General features: G+C 40.3%; 1 protein-coding gene across 2 annotated transcripts in view; it reads left to right on the top strand.

The window, feature by feature from the left end:
* jade2 (jade family PHD finger 2) overlaps positions 1 to 18,827 on the top strand; it is a 647,761-nt gene that overhangs the window by 412,099 nt on the left and 216,835 nt on the right. For both annotated transcript variants that reach the window (XM_034177959.1, XM_034177958.1), the window contains exon 8: positions 6,835 to 6,951. In XM_034177959.1, coding sequence (XP_034033850.1) covers positions 6,835 to 6,951 — 117 coding nt within the window. The remainder of the gene's footprint in view (positions 1 to 6,834; positions 6,952 to 18,827) is intronic.

Raw genomic sequence — 18,827 nt, 5'->3', positions numbered from 1 at the left:
CCTCCCAAAATGAAACGTGCTGTATTTTCTTTTCAAATTACATCCTGAAGTGAAGCACAGCAGCTGTAAGCTCAGCTCAGATATATGGAAACACATTCATGCCACTATCTGAAAGGAAATGCTTTTGACAAAAACTACAGATTTTGTTTATTCCTATTTATGTCCAGAGATCAAGGATTCACCATGTAGAGTTCATTATGTACAAAGTTTAAGGATCCAGTGACCAAATTCATATTTATTTACTTTAAGACTCAATAAAATGTTCAATTTCAATTCAATTTAATCGGCTTATAAAGTGACAAATCACAACAAAATCTAAATATACTAAAACAAATACATCACAATTGTACACATATCAAATTGTGGTATGTGTACAATTGTGACGTATTTGTTTTAGTACATTTAGTCATGGACATGAATATTGTTATTTTGATATGAAACAGGATAACAAATGACCTGCCAGTGGTTTTATATTTGATTTCATTAGTGTGTTTCAGTTGAAATTTACATTTTCAAATTATGCAATGTTCATTTACATTTTCAAATAAAACTGTGCTTTTAAGCGGCTTTTGAATTCATTTTTGGGTTTCACATATACCATGAGATTAATCATGATTAATCACAGAAAGTCATTTTGTTAATGCGATTAAGATTTTTTATGTTTACCCACCCCTAATATATATATAACAAATTATAAACCTCGCTTGTTCAGTCTGTATGGGGATATCAACACCTCGGTCTGATATTTCCCCATACAGACCTTTTGCTCAGTTAATAATTGTTTAATATTTACCTTTGACATGTTTTGGAGTTAAAGTATACAGTTAGACTATAATTTTGTGTGAAATGCTGCACTGAACTAATGAAGCACCTTTTCATCTACCACTGTGAGTTCCTCCCATGTTCACTGAAATTATTTAAAATTTAGTCAGTTTTTGTGCCAGCTTTTGGAATGGAAAGTAACTGCAGCAGAAATATCACGGTGCTCAAATACCTCTGGTTTTATTGATGTACTTTAGTTTTTTGAGTGTTAACAAACCAATGTAACAGGAGTTGTGCCGATGGAGGAATTGCATAAATTTGACTTTCCTCTATGTGCAACAATGCAATCAATTAACAGTATTCAGACAGTGGCAAATCTTTTTCAGGAATCAAACATTGATGTGAGGGAGTCATCTGAATTGCATTTTATATTGGTGTTCTCTGTGGAGTGAAAATTGACCCATCCTTTGAGTGTGCTGTACAGAAGCCATCAATAGCACCAGGGAGACTCAAAGATGTGCTTCTTTTTGACAAATCGAATATCAGGACATGCAGCGATGAGTGAGGGGGTGTCACCTGGAGACATCACTCATCAGTCTGCTAAAGCAAGCGTGATGGACGAGGCAGAGTGCCATACTGTGAGTGTAAGTGGCAGCATCTTTTTTGTAAAGAAATGGAGGAAGGAAGGAAGAAATGGCATTTTGGTGGTGAGGGCTCTTCACTCTACGCGGTTGGTTGGCACAGGTCAATGGGTTTTTTGGTTGGATTTGGTTCATACGGTACAAAGCAGTTCTAAATAGATCGTTCAGAAAAACACATTCAGATTGTTCAGAAAAAGACATTTTTCCTCTCCACAATGGGATGATCACCACAAAGACATTTTTTCCAAGAAACACATGTGTTCCTGTTTTGGATCCAAGGATGAGAAACACATTTACTATTCTTTCTTATTTTTAAAGACGGAAATAATGAAGCAGTTTTTGCCCAGGATACAAATTATTTTTCATATTAGTACTTCCTAAGCAGATGGTCTATAATTGGTCTACTTGAAACAGTTGTGATAATTTATAATTAGGAAAATGCAGAAAATTGTATCCACAGATGTAGTTATGAATATGGCATTGTGCAAATGTTTGTCACCTCAGAATTAGTGGTTCAACAGAACATTTAATTTACAAAATATGTATAAACCTTGCTACCTCCACCGACACTTACCCAAAATAAATAAATGAATAAACAAATAAATAATAAATTATATATTCTTTAATGAAAGAAATAATTTAACAAGGTACAAACTTCATGATCTTCAGAAAAAAAACTTCATTTTACTGAATTGCTAAATGCTGCAAAGTTAAAATATGACCCTTTGTAAAAGCCTGTACACATACCCTCAAAATGCAGCAAATGGATGGATAGAAAAATGTGTCTATCCCCTAAACTTTATTAACATAACAACAACTTTAAAAGCTGTCATCTTGTCATCATTGTTGGCAGTCCCTTGCTTTCAAGGAAGATGGTCTATAAATCAGTTCCTGCAAAGGGAGATGGACCACGAGATGACTGAACAGATCCAGTCTTGATGCGTACTGTTTCTGACATACACTGCATGTGGTTGCTGTGGGAAGCCTCTGCCAGTTAGGATCTTGCTCTCTCTCTCTCTTTGTTCTTTCTACTCTTCACCTGAGTTGTTCGTCCGCATTTTGTCGAAGACTTCCACTCCCATGTGGATCATTGCTTACTAGCTGGCCTGATTCCTTGCTTGGTCTTTCTAGATTTTCCAGTTCTTGAGGTTGTGTTTTAGGAGGTCTTTGAAGCATTTCTTCTACCTCCCTCTGCACTGTTTTCCTTTGCCCACCGGGAAGTAGAAGAGCTGCTTGGGATGTCATCCATCCTAACTATGTGACCCACCCACTGAAGCTGGTTCTTGATGATGACACATTCAATGCTCTGAAATTTGGCTTCAGCCATGACACCAGTGTTGGTATGGTAGACTTTCTACCTGATGTGGACGATACTCTTTAGGCACTGTAGGTGGAATCACTCGTGGGTACTAAGGTGGTGACAGTAGGTGGTCCAGGTCTCATATAGCAGAGTTGGCATAACAACGGCTTTGTAGACGAGGATTTCTGTCTCATGTTGAAGGTCACCAGTGGTGGAAACATGGGTGCAAAGCCGACCAAAGGCAGTTCCTGTACACTTGAGCTTATGCTTATCTGTTGGCTCGGGTTTAAGAGTTTTCTGTCCGTTTTGTACATGATGTCAATTGACGGTAACACCTTGTCTTTGATCAGATAGAGCAGTGGTTTTCAAACGTTGAGGTGCCCCCCCCCAGAGTTCTTCAGAGAGGGCGCAAGGGATGGGTTTCAAGAACCAGTTCTTTTCGAGAATCGTTAAGAAATGATTCAGTCCACCGACATCAATAGCCTTTTTGCTTAACGATTCCATTATCAGTCCTTCAGAGCGGCCGTTGTTTTTGAGGGTGTTTTATCAGAAAATGCTCATTTCTTTACATTGATTGCATTGTAATCAACCGGTTCTGCAGCAAATGTTCTTGAAGCTTGAAACAATGAAGCAGTGCTCTGACACGCTGCTTCTTTGGTTCATTGCTTCCACAGCAATGAACCAACTCTGCTTCTTAACCCCTCTCAAAGCCATTTAAAAATGTCAATCATGAGTCACTTTTGTGCGGATTAAAGTCACTAACTTGGAGTCTTGTCTTGTTGTGAGCAAGAAACAAGAATCGTCCTCCGTTCCGTTCACACAGTCTCAAATGCTGCTCTGCTCTCTGCCGAGTCAAATTAGAGTCTGGTCAGAATTAATAACTTCAAAGTGAATCACTGTTTTCAGTCAAATGACACCTCTTTCCAAATGTTGTAAAACAGACAACAAAGTACAACAGACTAAAACTTTTCCTCCCAAAATGAGACACTCTGCGTTCCTTATGAATTACATTAATGCTGACATGCAGCGCAGCCTTCTGCAAGAGCTCAGCTCAGAGGTATGGAGTGACATTCATGCCATTAATGTCTGAAAGAAAATGCTTTTGAGAAAAATTACAGATTTTGTTTATTTTTATTTATGTCCAGAGATCAAGGATCCAGTGACCAATTTCATATTTATTTACTTTAAGACTCAATAAAATGTTATTGACATAGAAAACCTGTAAAGCCTACTTTTAGTACACAGATAATTCACAGGAGGTACTGATAAGGAATCGGCTCGATAAGCTGAATCAATAATGGCATCAATATCAATAAAATCTTATCAATACCTATTCCTGTTTGAATTAATATTATTTATTTTAAAATGTGTTAGTTATGCCAAAGACATTTACAACCCCAATTCCAATGAAGTTGGGACGTTGTGTAAAATATAAATAAAAACAGAATACAATGATTTGCAAATCCTACCTATATTGCAAATTCAACCTATATTGAATTGAATACACCATAAAGACAAGATATTTAATGTTCAAACAGATAGACTTTATTGTTTTTATGCAAATATTTGCTCATTTTGAAATGGATGCTTGCAACACGTTTCAAAAAAGCTGGGACAGTGGTATGTTGAGTGTCATGATTGGGTATAAAAGGAGCATCCCCAAAAGGCTAAACCATTCACAAACAAAGATGGGGCGAGGATCACCACTTTGTGAACAACTGCGTGAAAAAATAGTCCAACAGTTTAAGAACAGTGTTTCTCAATGTTCAATTGCAAGTTATTTAGGGATTCCATCATCTACAGTCCATAATATAATCAGAAGACTCAGGGAATCTGGAGAACTTTCTACATGTAAGCGGCAACGCCAAAAACCAACATTGAATGCCCGTGACCTTTGATCCCTCAAGTGGCACTGCATTAAAAACTGACTTCATTGTGTAAAGGATCTACCGCGTGGGCTCAGGAACACTTCAGAAAACTAGTGTCAGTTAGCACAGTTGGTCGCTACATCTACAAGTGCAAGTTAAAACTCTACCATGCAAACGTGAAAGCCATAGATCATCAACATCTAGAAATGCCACCTTCTCTGGGCCCAAGCTCATTTGAAATGGACAGACGCAAAGTGGAAAAGTGTGCTGTGGTCTGATGAGTCCACATTTCAAATTCTTTTTGGAAATCATGGACGTTGTGTCCTCCGGACAAAAGTGGAAAAAAACCATCCAGATTGTTACCAATGCAATGTTCAGAAGCCAGCATCTGTGATCGTATGGGGGTGTGTTAGTGCGCATGGCATGGGCAACTTACACATCTGTGATGGCACCATCAATGCTGAAAGGTACATCCAGGTTTTGGAGCAACACATGCTGCCATCCAAGCAATGTCTTTTTCAGGGACGTCCCTGCTTATTTCAGCAAGACACGTGTTACAACAGTGTGACTTCATAGTAAAAGAGTGTGGGTACTAGACTGGCCTTCCTGCAGTCCAGACTTGTTGCCCATTGAAAATGTGTGGCGCATTATGAAGTTCAAAATAGGACAACGGAGACCCCGGACTGTTGAACAACTGAAGTCGTACATCAAGGGAATGGGAAAGAATTCCAACTACAAAGCTTCAGTAATTAGTGTTCTCAGTTCCCAAATGCTTATTGAGTGTTGTTAGAAGGAAAAGTGACACAGTAGTAAACATACCACTGTCCCAGCTTTTTTGAAACGTGTTACAGGCATCCATTTCAAAATGAGCAAATATTTGCACAAAAACAATAAAGTTCATCAGTTTGAACATTAAATATCTTGTCTTTGTGGTGCATTCAATTGAATATAGGTTGAAGAGGATTTGCAAATCATTGTATTCTGTTTGTATTTACATTTTACACAACGTCCCAACTTCTTTGGATTTGGGGCTGTAAAAACACACATTGATGTTTAAATGTTTTTTAAAAAAAACATGTTTCAAATATGACAAAAGGTAAAAATAGAAGCATAGAAAGTTCTTTAAAAACATGTTTAGAATGTGTAAATGCATAGACAGTTCCTTAAAAATGCACAAATACTTTTAAAATGTTTAAGATGTGTAAAGAATAAAAAGAAACACACTAAGATGTTGAAGTTGTGTGTATGTGTGTTGGTGGGGGTGGGGAGCGCAGCTATTCTTTTGTTCTCTGAGGGGGAGTCACTCTCCCACACTTTGAAAACCCCCAAGATAGAGGATTGTGGCCATGAAGATGATGAAGTGCATAGGGGTGGTGATGCAGCCCTGCTGTCATTTTGCTTCAGTTTTTGTGCCATTCACCAGAACTGTTGTGGGCATCCCATTTTGGAGAAGCCTTACGATCTTGATGAATTTTTCAGGACAGTTTGTTTTGCTCTGGGTCTTCCACCGAGGTGGGCATGACACGCTGCTGAACACCTTTGTCAGGTGAGTGATGGTGAGGTACGGTGCTTGATGTTGCGCTCGACACTTTTCTTCCAGTTTGCAGATAGTGAAGATCATGTCTGTTGTACCTCTTGATGGTTGGAAGCAACTCTGGGTTTCAGGAAGGATCATTTCTCATTGTCTCAGACGGTTGTTGATGAGAACTTTTCGTGCAGGAGACAGCAAGAAGATTCTGCTCTGGTTTCCTCAGTCAGCATTGTAACAGTGTAACAGCAGTGTTTTGTTTTGTTTTTTACAACAGTTTTGTCACATATGTACTCCTGAGTTGTAGGGGGAGCTACATAGAGAAGAATGTGCCCAAAAAAAAAAAAAAAAACAGCAGAAAACTGACCAACCTTATGTACTTTTCATTCAACAAAGCATTTCAACACACAAACCAATGGAATATAATTTATAGTGTTTCCTCAGAACACTTTTCTGGTACAGATACTCTCATTCAAAAGTATTGGAACAACACATTTTTTACTACACTAATGTTTTAATTTAAGATCAAAACATGAATATGGGAACCCATTTTATTAGATTTTGCTTGTAGTCTTTAAAACAGTTTCAAAAGTGTTGGTAAGCTCTTCAACAAAAAATTACTTTATATTTCAAAAACAAATTCAACAATTACACCTCATGTTGTCCTTTTTTTTTAAATGTTGCAGTTGTAGTGTGTTGTATCAGATAAAATGCTGCCTGTTGTGTGTCCTTTAGGTGAGTATAGGCTGTCCAGAGAAGATGGAGCCCATTACCAAGGTGTCCCACATCCCTGCCAGCCGCTGGGCCCTGTCCTGCTGCCTTTGTCGAGAACACACAGGAACCTGCATACAGGTACAGAAAATACAAATGAGTCTTATACAGTATACACCATCTACAATTATAAAATGCTAAAAATGTCCTTGTTGCAAATTGTTGAAATCAACAGCCATTTGTTTTTACATTAGTTTTACTTGATTTCTTTTTTAATATAAACTTTTTTTAGATAGTTTAATCTCTTCCATAGTGGGATGGGTGATATACTGGTGTTGAAGTCACAACTGGATAAATGTCATCTTATAATATTGATTATACAGTTATGCAGATGGCGCCACTCAAGGTTGCATATAATGTATGGCTCGGGTTAAAGTTCTCCGTCACCACAACGGATTTCCATCATTTGGAAAATTTAACCATACATACGCGCGTGCGCGTTGTGTCACACATGTTTTGGGGCCGAAATCATCCCATTCTGCGCTAATCAAAGCAGCAGCAATGTCAGCGTGGGTGGCGCCGCACCGCGGAGGAAGGGACTGTGTGAATTTTCACTCCTCTCTGTGCAGTTTACTGCTTGCCATGAGTCACGGTCCTTCTCCTCCCTGTCCAGAGGAGAGGGAGAGAGAGAGGTTTTTATCAGTCGGACCTGTGGCCCGGAGAACCGACGCCCAGCCGCTAACAGACGGTGGCAGCAGCAGAGAACGAGTCGCTTGGAAGGAAAGTGCTTAATCAGTAAAGTTCCACAAAAACCACACATGAGGGATCTATTTTTTCCTTTCCTTTTTTACACAAGGGACCGTAACTTCAGCTTGTCAGTGAGCCCACGTGACACCGGTAACACCACGCGCATTTGAAGGAACGAGTCACGTCTCACATAATGGAGGACATTATTTTTAACTTCAGTTGATGAAGTGGCAAAGTGGCAGATATTATTGATCCAGTCCGGGTCTGAGAGTTGGCTGCCCTTCGGAAAAGCCACGTTAATGAGGAACGAATAAAATCTCCGGTGGGACACAGCAGGCGAGCCTTGTTTCTTGATCACACCAAGAGTCCTGGTTAGCGACTTTAATCCACAAAAAGGTGAGTCACGATTGACATCTTTAAATGGCTTTGATGAAGTTTAACTTGCGGTATGCTGCATTTGTTTTATGAGTGATGGCATTTTACCGATTAAATGTGAATAAGCCAGTCTCAAGTTTCTCAGTGCGCATGCAAAATTTGACTTGCTCTTTTAAAGAGCACCCCCAGACCCCCATAATCATAATATGTTTTTCCTTGACAGTTTGAAGTGACTTTTATTTGTTTCAGAGGGCTTCATACGCATTAAAATTCACCAGAATTACAAAATTTGACTTGCTCTTTTAAAAACATTTCTGGGGGAGATCTACCCACATTCCAGAGGTGTCGTGGCGCATTCGAGGACATCGGACAGCAGTCGGCGAGACGAAGTGCAGTCTGACTGCAATCTAAATATTTGCATGCCATGAAAATGGCATTTGAAGCAATCTAATCGCGTTCATGGGGTGGGTCGACATGATCCGCCACGTGCTGAATGTTCCGACTGTGCTTGAATGCACCACAAGTCTAGCGTGAGTGGTGGATTATATTTTTTTTTTTTGCATTCCAGATAGGTCGGCTTGATTCTTGCTAAGTGTGATGGGGCCCTTCACCCAGGTTTAGAGTAGTTTACCAAAATTGTCAGCCTTTTTCGTATAAAAAAAAAAAGAGCTGGGTGAAGTCTGATTTGAGTGGGGTTCAGCAAGGTCTGATTGCAAATACAAAACACTAAAACTTGTGTATCATCCAGTGAAGTAAATTGTCGTTATCATTGAAAAATGGCTGCTGTGGATGACAGAAATTCTTACACTGACACCTGAATGCAGCATAAGTGCAGATATAAACACACACATGGCTGGAATTCTGCTTGAGCTGTGTGTATAGACTCTGTAAAGTGGATTTGAAAAACAGGCCTGAATGCTATCCAGCTAGAAAACAATTCGGATTGAATCTGACTCAAACGGATTGCCAACCCCAGTCTGAACAGGGTCAAAGATCACAACATCAGATTCAAAGTCAAAGTTAGTGAGCCTTTCCTCACCAACAAAAGCCCTGATTTTTCTTGCTTACCTAAAGCCCCTTTCACACCAGGCCTGCTTCGAGTTGCATCGTGCAGCGTCATGACGACGCTACATTGATGCAACTCGCCACGTTGCATCAGGGCGAAGCGAAACGGATGGCAAAAATTAAACGTGTTTAATTTTTTCTGTGTTGAGCACAGGACGCAGAAAAGAAGTAGTTTTCTCGCACGTTGAGGCAACTTAACTGTACTTAACATGACTGGATGCCACGCCCACACAATATAACGTTACCCAATGCCCATTATGATTCGTGCTGTGCTCCATTGTTGCCGAGCGATAACTCACGCAGGATTGTTGTCGAACTTTTTATACCATCTACACAATGCAGTAAAACTACACAGCTCAATGATTATATGTGAACAATTAAAAGAAAAACAGTTAAAGAAAGTTACAGCCTGACTGCAACTCAAAACGCTCACCTCAAGTTCTTTCACAGTTGTGTTAAATAAAGTCCATAAGTCCTGCTCACAGGCTGATTGCTAGAGACAGGACATATCCACATCCAATATAACTCCGGACATCTCCATGTCCACTCACGGACGGTTCGCACAAGTGCGCAAACGCCGGCTGCAGCTCCGTGGTCACAGGAAGAAATATATACTATAACCAAAATCAAAGCACTGACCTGCAGCACAGCACAAGAAGAAATATAGACTAGAAGAGAAATCAGAGTGCACACAGTCTGGCTGCAGCTCCTCTGTACTCTCACCTCCTCAAGTTTCTCATCCCCTGCTGTGCACAACTGACGCAGGCGTTCCTCCGTTATTAGATACACAGCTAATGCAACTTGAAGCAGGCACACTGTGAAAGGGGGCTTAACATCCAGTCTGTGCAACTGTTGAACAGAATGGTAGCCAGAACACATCCCTGTAAATGTCAGAGATTCTGCCTCCCCTCTGAGCAGCGCTCTCAGTGCCTGAATACAGACTGGATTTTTGTTCTACAGATAAATTGTTCAAGACATGTTGAAATCCTTGACAATGTCTTCATGTTTTTTGCTGCCTGACTCATGGGTATTTTTATCTGGTGGCTGGCATCCACCGTTATGGTCCAGATCACTCTGGCTGTCACTCTGTTTATTTGTTCTTGTCCCAGTCTCCAGTCAATATGCCATCTGCATGTATGCATTAGCTGGAGGTCCTATTTGAAATGAAAAATTCAGATTGAAGAAAACATTGTGAAATTAAAAGGTTAACATTTCATACCGCTTCGTTCTCAGACTGCGGGCTTACTTGTAGTTCCTAGGGTTTGTAAGAGTAGAATGGGAGGCAGAGCCTTCAGCTTTCAGGCTCCTCTCCTGTGGAACCAGCTCCCAATTCAGATCAGGGAGACAGATACCCTCTCTACTTTTAAGATTAGGCTTAAAACTTTCCTTTTCGCTAAGGCTTATAGTTAGGGCTGGATCGGGTGACCCTGGACCATCCCTTGGTTATGCTGCTTTAGACGTAGATTGTGGGGGGTTCCCATGATGCACTGTTTCTTTCTCTTTTTGCTCCGTATGCATCACTCTGCATTTAATCATTAGTGATCGATCTCTGCCCCCCTTCACGGCATGTCTTTTTCCTGGTTTTTTCCCTCAGCCCCAACCAGTCTCAGCAGAAGACTGCCCCTCCCTGAGCCTGGTTCTGCTGGAGGTTTCTTCCTGTTAAAAGGGAGTTTTTCCTTCCCACTGTTGCCAAGTGCTTGCTCATAGGGGGTCGTTTTGACCGTTGGGGTTTTTCATAATTATTGTATGGCCTTGCCTTACAATATGGAGCACCTTGGGGCAACTGTTTGTTGTGATTTGGCGCTATATAAGAAAAAAGTTGATTGATTGATTGATTGATTGATACCGGCATGAAAGTTATTTTAAAAGTTAGGTAAATGAGACCATATACAGTAGTGTTCAGAATAATAGTAGTGCTATGTGACTAAAAAGATTAATCCAGGTTTTGAATATATTTCTTATTGTTACATGGGAAACAAGGTACCAGTAGATTCAGTAGATTCTCACAAATCCAACAATACCAAGCATTCATGATATGCACACTCTTAAGGCTATGAAATTGGGCTATTAGTAAAAAAAAAAAAAAAAAAAGTAGAAAAGGGGTGTTCACAGTAGTAGTAGTGTAGCATTCGGTCAGTGAGTTTGTCAATTTTGTGGAACAAACAGGTGTGAATCAGGTGCCCCCTATTTAAGGATGAAGCCAGCACCTGTTGAACATGCTTTTCTCTTTGAAAGCCTGAGGAAAATGGGACATTCAAGACATTGTTCAGAAGAACAGCGTAGTTTGATTAAAAAGTTGATTGGAGAGGGGAAAACTTATACGCAGGTGAAAAAAATTATAGGCTGTTCATCTACAATGATCTCCAATGCTTTCAAATGGACAAAAAACAGAGACGCGTGGAAGAAAACGGAAAACAACCATCAAAATGGATAGAAGAATAACCAGAATGGCAAAGGTTCACCCATTGATCAGCTCCAGGATGATCAAAGACAGTCTGGAGTTACCTGTAAGTGCTGTGACAGTTAGAAGACACCTGTGTGAAGTTAATTTATTTGCAAGAATCCCTCGCAAAGTCCCTCTGTTAAAAAAAAAAAAAGACGTGCAGAAGAGGTTACAATTTGCCAAAGAACACATCAACTGGCCTAAAGAGAAATGGAGGAATATTTTGTGGACTGATGAGAGTAAAATTATTCTTTTGGGTCCAAGGGCCGCAGACAGTTTGTGAGACGACCCCCAAACTCTGAATTCAAGCCAGAGTTCACAGTGAAGACAGTGAAGCATGGTGGTGCAAGCATCATGATATGGGCATGTTTCTCCTGCTGTGGTGTTGGGCCTATATATCGCATACCAGGTATCATGGATCAGTTTGGATATGTCAGAATACTTGAAGAGGTCATGTTATCTTATGCTGAAGAGGACATGCCCTTGAAATGGGTTTTTCAACAAGACAATGACCCCAAGCACACTAGTAAACAAGCAAAATCTTGGTTCCAAACCAACAAAATTAATGCCTCGCAGATGTGAAGAAATCATGAAAAACTGTGGTTATACAACTAAATACTAGTTTAGTGATTCACAGGATTGATAAAAAAGCAGTTTGAACATAATAGTTTTGAGTTTGTAGCATCAACAGCAGATACTACTATTATTGTGAACGCCCCCTTTTCTACTTTTTTTTTTTTTTTTTACTAATAGCCCAATTTCATAGCCTTAAGAGTGTGCATATCATGAATGCTTGGTCTTGTTGGATTTGTGAGAATCTACTGAATCTACTGGTACCTTGTTTCCCATGTAACAATAAGAAATATACCGTATTTTCCGGACTATAAGTCGCACCAGCCACTTTATCCATTATAAAGACAAACAAACCATAAATAAGTCGCACCGGAGTATAAGTCGCACCAGCCACTTTATCCATTATAAAGAAAAATCAACCATAAATAAGGTCCACTGGACTATAAGTCCCATGGACATACAGGTATGTTAACATGAAAAGTTCAGATGATAATATTGTGACGGCTACCGTTTTCGGATGCATATTTCACCAGTCACAACTTGTAATCTGCAGAGTATGATTTTCTTTTTGGTGGCATTTTTTCGGGCCTTCTCCGTTGTCTTGTTAAGTTATCAGTAACGTTAAAATTTTTATTTTTCTATGGTAGTCAGAAGTCGCAGGAACAGTCACACAAGCCTTGAGTGCCCTCTCGTGAGCTGCATTTTACCTACGGATATGTTTGTATTTTGCGGACCACATTGCTAGCCGAACCATGCAGCACCTACCTGCGCAGCTCATGACCACCCAGCGGTGTCGATCCAGCGCCTTCCAAGTGCAGACGCTAATCCTCCGCCGTCGCTCAGTGCTCCCATGCAGCTCTCAGCGTCAACTCTGCTCACACTGATATCCAAGGGTTCAAGCTGTCTTGTTAGCCGTCCCGGAATAAACACCATGTTCGTCTGCTTCAAACGCTTTTCACAATCATCGACGCCAGCTCCTTCCAAGTGCACACGCTAATCCTCCGCCGTCGCTCACCCAATGCTCCCACGCAGCTCTCAGCATCAATTTAAACACTCTGCTCACACTGATATCCAAGGGTTGAAGCTGTTCTGTTCGCCATGCCGGAATAACAGCAAGCACCGTGTTCGTCAGCTTCACACGCTGTGGGTGAGGTGAGGAATACGCATCCAAAGTTCTGTTCTCTGATTGGTTATCGCGACCAGCGTGAACTATAGGATGGCCGTCATACTACAGTGCCCATGATGCATTGCATTTCCTTTTCCGGTGGCCATTTTAAAACATAGATTGACTCTGTCACGTAAAATTGTTTTGTTACAGTAAATTAATTGAGATCCTACCGGTATATTTTTCATTTATAAGTCGCACCGGAGTATAGGTCGCACCCCCGGCCAAAACATGTAAAAAAGTGCGACTTATAGTCCGGAAAATACGGTACTCAAAACCTGAATTAATCTTTTTAGTCACATAGCACTACTATTATTCTGAGCACTACTGTACATATACACATAGGGCAAACAAGCACAATATGTCTGCACATTCAAACATGTGCAGTGTAGCAGGTGCAGATTCTTCTTCTTCAATGCACACAGGTGTACGCACAATATCGAACAGTAACGTGGGTCATCGGTAGTTTCTGGTCTCCTGCTGGGTGTGGGCAAATCAGTTTCAACTCAGCACCTTTTCCACATGCTATTGAGTACACAAGTAAAACCCCTGCTGAAGTGTTACCACAAACTCGATTTCAAGCTATAACTGAGTTAACATTTGCCCTCAAGCTGAACTAAATCGGCACACTCCATCTGTGGATATATGCGTGTGGTTTTGTGTTATGTCTCATTGGTGCACTCTGTGTGTTGACATCTTTATTTTTTGTAGCGATGAGTCTTACTGATATAATTTTAAAACAGGATCCACTGTGTATTGGAGGGGGGAGTCACTTTTCTTTTGAATTGTTTATGCATTGGACTAATTGATAAAGAAAAGAAATATGTCACATTTGCTTATTGGAAACAGACCTATTGACACAGGCTTCAGACATGTAGTCTGTCATTTATGAGATCTGTCATAAAACCAGTTCTGAGGACATGTGTTGGGTTTGCATGTCACTGCATCCACCACACTAGGGAATTATTCTGGGTCCTGGTTGGTAACCACCCAAGCGGACAACTGGTTTATCCATCTCAGCCACCCAAAGAAATTGCCATCTAGCTGCCGCAGCCATGATACAAGGGCATCCCATTGCCATTTCCAGTTGCTGGGGTTGTAAGCACCGAGACATTAGATCACGGAATGAGAAATGCATTATGTGGTCATGGACTAATATCTGATGTTCACTTGCAATGCAAGTACTATGCTCCAGCTGACTTTCCCTCAGTAATGATTCATTTTACACAGTTATTCCAGTAGTACCCAAGGATTTTCTGGAAGATGCCAAGTACCAGAGACATGAAGTTGTTACCTTAGGCCACTGATTACTGTCCAGGTCACACAAGTACATGGTAATAGTGGAAATACCAAGACTCTAAATATTGACCATATTGATGAATGCTCAAAGAAAACCTGTTTGGAACATTCCATAGGTGAACAGGTTAATTGGAAACAGGTGAGTGTCATGATTGGGTATAAAAGGAGCATCCGCAAAAGGCTCAGCCGTTCACAAGCAAAGATGGGGTGAGGAGCAACACTTTGTGAACAAATGCATCAAAAAATAGTCCAACAGTTTAAGAACAATCTTTCTCAACATTCAATTGCAAGGAATTTAGGGATTTCATCATCTATAGTCCATAATATAATCAAAAGATTCATAGAATCTGGAGAACTTTCTACACGTAAGTGGCAAGGCCAAAAACCAACATTGAATGCCCATGTCCTTCGATCCCTCAGGCGGCACTGCATTAAAAACCGACATCATTGTGTAAAGGATCTTCTCACGTGGGCTGAGGATCACTTGAGAAAACCATTGTCAGTTAACACAGTTCGTCGCTACATGTACAAGTGCAAGTTAAAACTCTACCATGCAGAATGAAAGCCATACATCAACAACATCCAGAAACGCCGCCGCTTTCTCTGGGCCAGAGCTCATTTGAAATGGACAGATGCAAAGTGGAAAGGTGTGCTGTGGTCTGGTGAGTCCACATTTCAAATTGTTTTTGGAAATCATGGACGTCGTGTCCTCTGGACAAAACAGGAAAAAGACCATCCAGATTGTTACCAGCGCAAAGTTCAAAAGCCAGCATCTGTGATGGTATGGGGGGTGTGTTAGTGCCCATGGCATGGGGAACTTAAACATATATGATGGCACCATCAATGCTGAAAGGTACATCCAGGTTTTGGAGCAACACATGCTGCCATCCAAGCGACTTCATTTTCAGGGACGTCCCCGCTTATTTCAGCAAGAAAATGCCAAGCCAACAGCGTGGGTTCATAGTAAAAGAGTGTGGGTACTAGACTGGCCTGCCTGCAGTCCAGACCTGTCGCTCATTGAAAATGTGTGGCTCATTATGAAGTGCATAATAAGACAACGGAGACCCCGGACTGTTGAACAACTGAAGTTGTACATCAAACAAGAATGGGAAAGAATTCCACCTACAAAGCTTCAACAATTAGTGTCGTCAGTTCCCAAACGCTTATTGAGTGTTGTCAGATGGAAAGGTGATGTAACACAGTGGTAAACATACCACTGTCCCAGATTTTTTGAAACATGTCACAGGCATCCATTTCAAAATGAGCAAATATTTGCACAAAAACAATAACGTTTATCAGTTTGAACATTAAATATCTTGTCTTTGTGCTGTATACAGTTGAATATAGGTTTAATAGGATTTACAAATCATTGTATTCTGTTTTATTTACATTTTACACAATGTCCCAGCTTCATTGGAATTGGGGTTGTATAATGTGTTTCCTAATGGGTCCCTTAGCAATGGTAAATTGATCAAAATAAATAAATAAAAATCAAATCAATTTTATTTATATAGCGCCAAATCACAACAAACAGTCGCCCCAAGGCGCTTTATATTGTAAGTCAAAAGCCATACAATAATTACAGAAAAACCCCAACGGTCAGAACGACCCCCTATGAGCAAGCACTTGGTGAAAGTGGGAAGGAAAACTCCCTTTTAACAGGAAGAAACCTCCAGCAGAACCAGGCTCAGGGAGGGGCAGTCTTCTGCTGGGACTGGTTGGGGCTGAGGGGATAGAATCAGGAAAAAGACATGCTGTGGAAGAGAGCAGAGATCATTCACCAATGATTAAAAGCAGAGTGGCGCATACAGAGCAAAAAGAGGTGAATAAAAACACTGGGTGCATCATGGGAAACCCCCCAGCAGTCTAAGTCTATAGCAGCATAACTAAGGGATGGTTCAGGGTCACCTGATCCAACCCTAACTATAAGCTTTTTCAAAAAGGAAAGTTTTAAGCTTAATCTTAAAAGTAGAGAAGGTGTCTGTCTCCCTAATCCAAATTGGGAGCTGGTTCCACAGGAGAGGAGCCTGAAAGCTGAAGGCTCTGCCTCCCATTCTACTCTTACAAACCCTAGGAACTGCAAGTAAGCCTGCAGTCTGAGAGCGAAGCGCTCTATTGGGGTGATATGGTACTAAGAGGTCCCTAAGATAAGATGGGACCTGATTATTCAAAACCTTATAAGTAAGAAGAAGAATTTTAAATTCTATTCTGGAATTAACAGGGAGCCAATGAAGAGAGGCCAATATGGGTGAAATATGCTCTCTCCTTCTAGTCTCTGTCAGTACTCTAGCTGCAGCATTTTGAATTAACTGAAGGCTTTTCAGGGAACTTTTAGGACAACCTGATAATAATGAATTACAATAGTCCAGCCTAGAAGAAATAAATGCATGAATTAGCTTTTCAGCATCACTCTGAGACAAGACCTTTCTAATTTTAGAGATATTGCGCAAATGCAAAAAAGCAGTCCTACATACAACCCCTGGCAAAAATTATGGAATCACCGGCCTCGGAGGATGTTCATTCAGTTGTTTAATTTTGTAGAAAAAAAAGCAGATCACAGACATGACACAAAACTAAAGTCATTTCAAATGACAACTTTCTGGCTTTAAGAAACACTATAAGAAATCAAGAAAAAAGATTGTGGCAGTCAGTAACGGTTACTTTTTTAGACCAAGCAGAGGAAAAAAATATGGAATCACTCAATTCTGAGGAAAAAATTATGGAATCACCCTGTAAATTTTCATCCCCCAAACTAACACCTGCATCAAATCAGATCTACTCGTTGACATTGACCCTATGCCATGACATTGAGCCTATGTGTCTTTTTACAAGGAATGTTTTCACAGTTTTTGCTCTATGGCAAGATGCATTATCATCTTGAAACATCCCCAAACATCCTTTCAATTGTCCAAAATATCAATGTAAACTTGTCCATTTATTGATGATGTAATGACAGCCATCTCCCCAGTGCCTTTACCTGACATGCAGCCCCATATCATCAGTGACTGTGGAAATTTACATGTTCTGTTCAGGCAGTCATCATTATAAATCTCATTGGAACGGCACCAAACAAAATTTCCAGCATCATCACCTTGCCCAATGCAGATTCGAGATTCATCACTGAATATGACTTTCATCCAGTCATCCACAGTCCACGAATGCTTTTACTTAGCCCATTGTAACCTTGTTTTTTTCTGTTTAGGTGTTAATGATGGCTTTCGTTTAGCTTTTCTGTATGTAAATCCCATTTCCTTTAGGCGGTTTCTTACAGTTCGGTCACAGACGTTGACTCCAGTTTCCTCCCATTCATTCCTCATTTGTTTTGTTGTGCATTTTTCAATTTTTGAGACATATTGTTTTAAGTTTTCTGTCTTGACGCTTTGATGTCTTCCTTGGTCTACCAGTATGTTTGCCTTTAACAACCTTCCCATGTTGTTTGTATTTGGTCCAGAGTTAAGACACAGCTGACTGTGAATAACCAACATCTTTTGCAACATTGCATGATGATTTACTCTCTTTTAAGAGTTTGATAATCCTCTCCTTTGTTTCAATTGACATCTCTCGTGTTGGAGCCATGATTCATGTCAGTCCACTTGGTGCAACAGCTCTCCAAGGTGTGTTCACTCCTTTTTAGATGCAGACTAACAAGCAGATCTGATATGATGCAGGTGTTAGTTTTGAGGATGAAAATTTACAGGGTGATTCCATAATTTTTTCCTCAGAATTGAGTGATTCCATATTTTTTTTCCTCTGCTTGGTCTAAAAAAAAGTAACCGTTACTGACTGCCACAATCTTTTTTTCTTGATTTCTTATAGTGTTTCTTAAAGCTAGAAAGTTGCCATTTGAAATGACTTTAGTTTTGTGTCATGTCTGTGATCTGCTTTTTTTCTACAAAATTAAACAACTGAATGAACATCCTCAGAGGCTGGTGATTCCATAATTTTTGCCAGGGGTTGTATTTGCTTAATATGCGCATTGAAGGACATATCCTGATCAAAAATGACTCCAAGATTTCTCACAGTATTACTAGAGGTCAGGGTAATGCCAACCAGAGTAAGGATCTGGTTAGACACCATGTTTCTAAGATTTGTGGGGCCAAGTACAATAACTTCAGTTTTATCTGAATTTAAAAGCAGGAAATTAGAGGTCATCCGTGTCTTTATGTCTGAAAGACATTCCTGCAGTTTAAGTAATTGGTGTGTGTCCTCTGGCTTCGTGGATAGATAAAGCTGGGTATCATCTGCGTAACAATGAAAATTTAAGCAGTGCTTTCTAATAATACTGCCTAAGGGAAGCATGTATAAAGTGAATAAAATCGTTCCTGGCACAGAACCTTGTGGAACTCCATA

This window comes from Thalassophryne amazonica, chromosome 9 (assembly GCF_902500255.1).
Source record: "Thalassophryne amazonica chromosome 9, fThaAma1.1, whole genome shotgun sequence".
Classification (NCBI taxonomy): domain Eukaryota; kingdom Metazoa; phylum Chordata; class Actinopteri; order Batrachoidiformes; family Batrachoididae; genus Thalassophryne; species Thalassophryne amazonica.
This window is presented reverse-complemented; position numbering and strand designations above follow the sequence as displayed.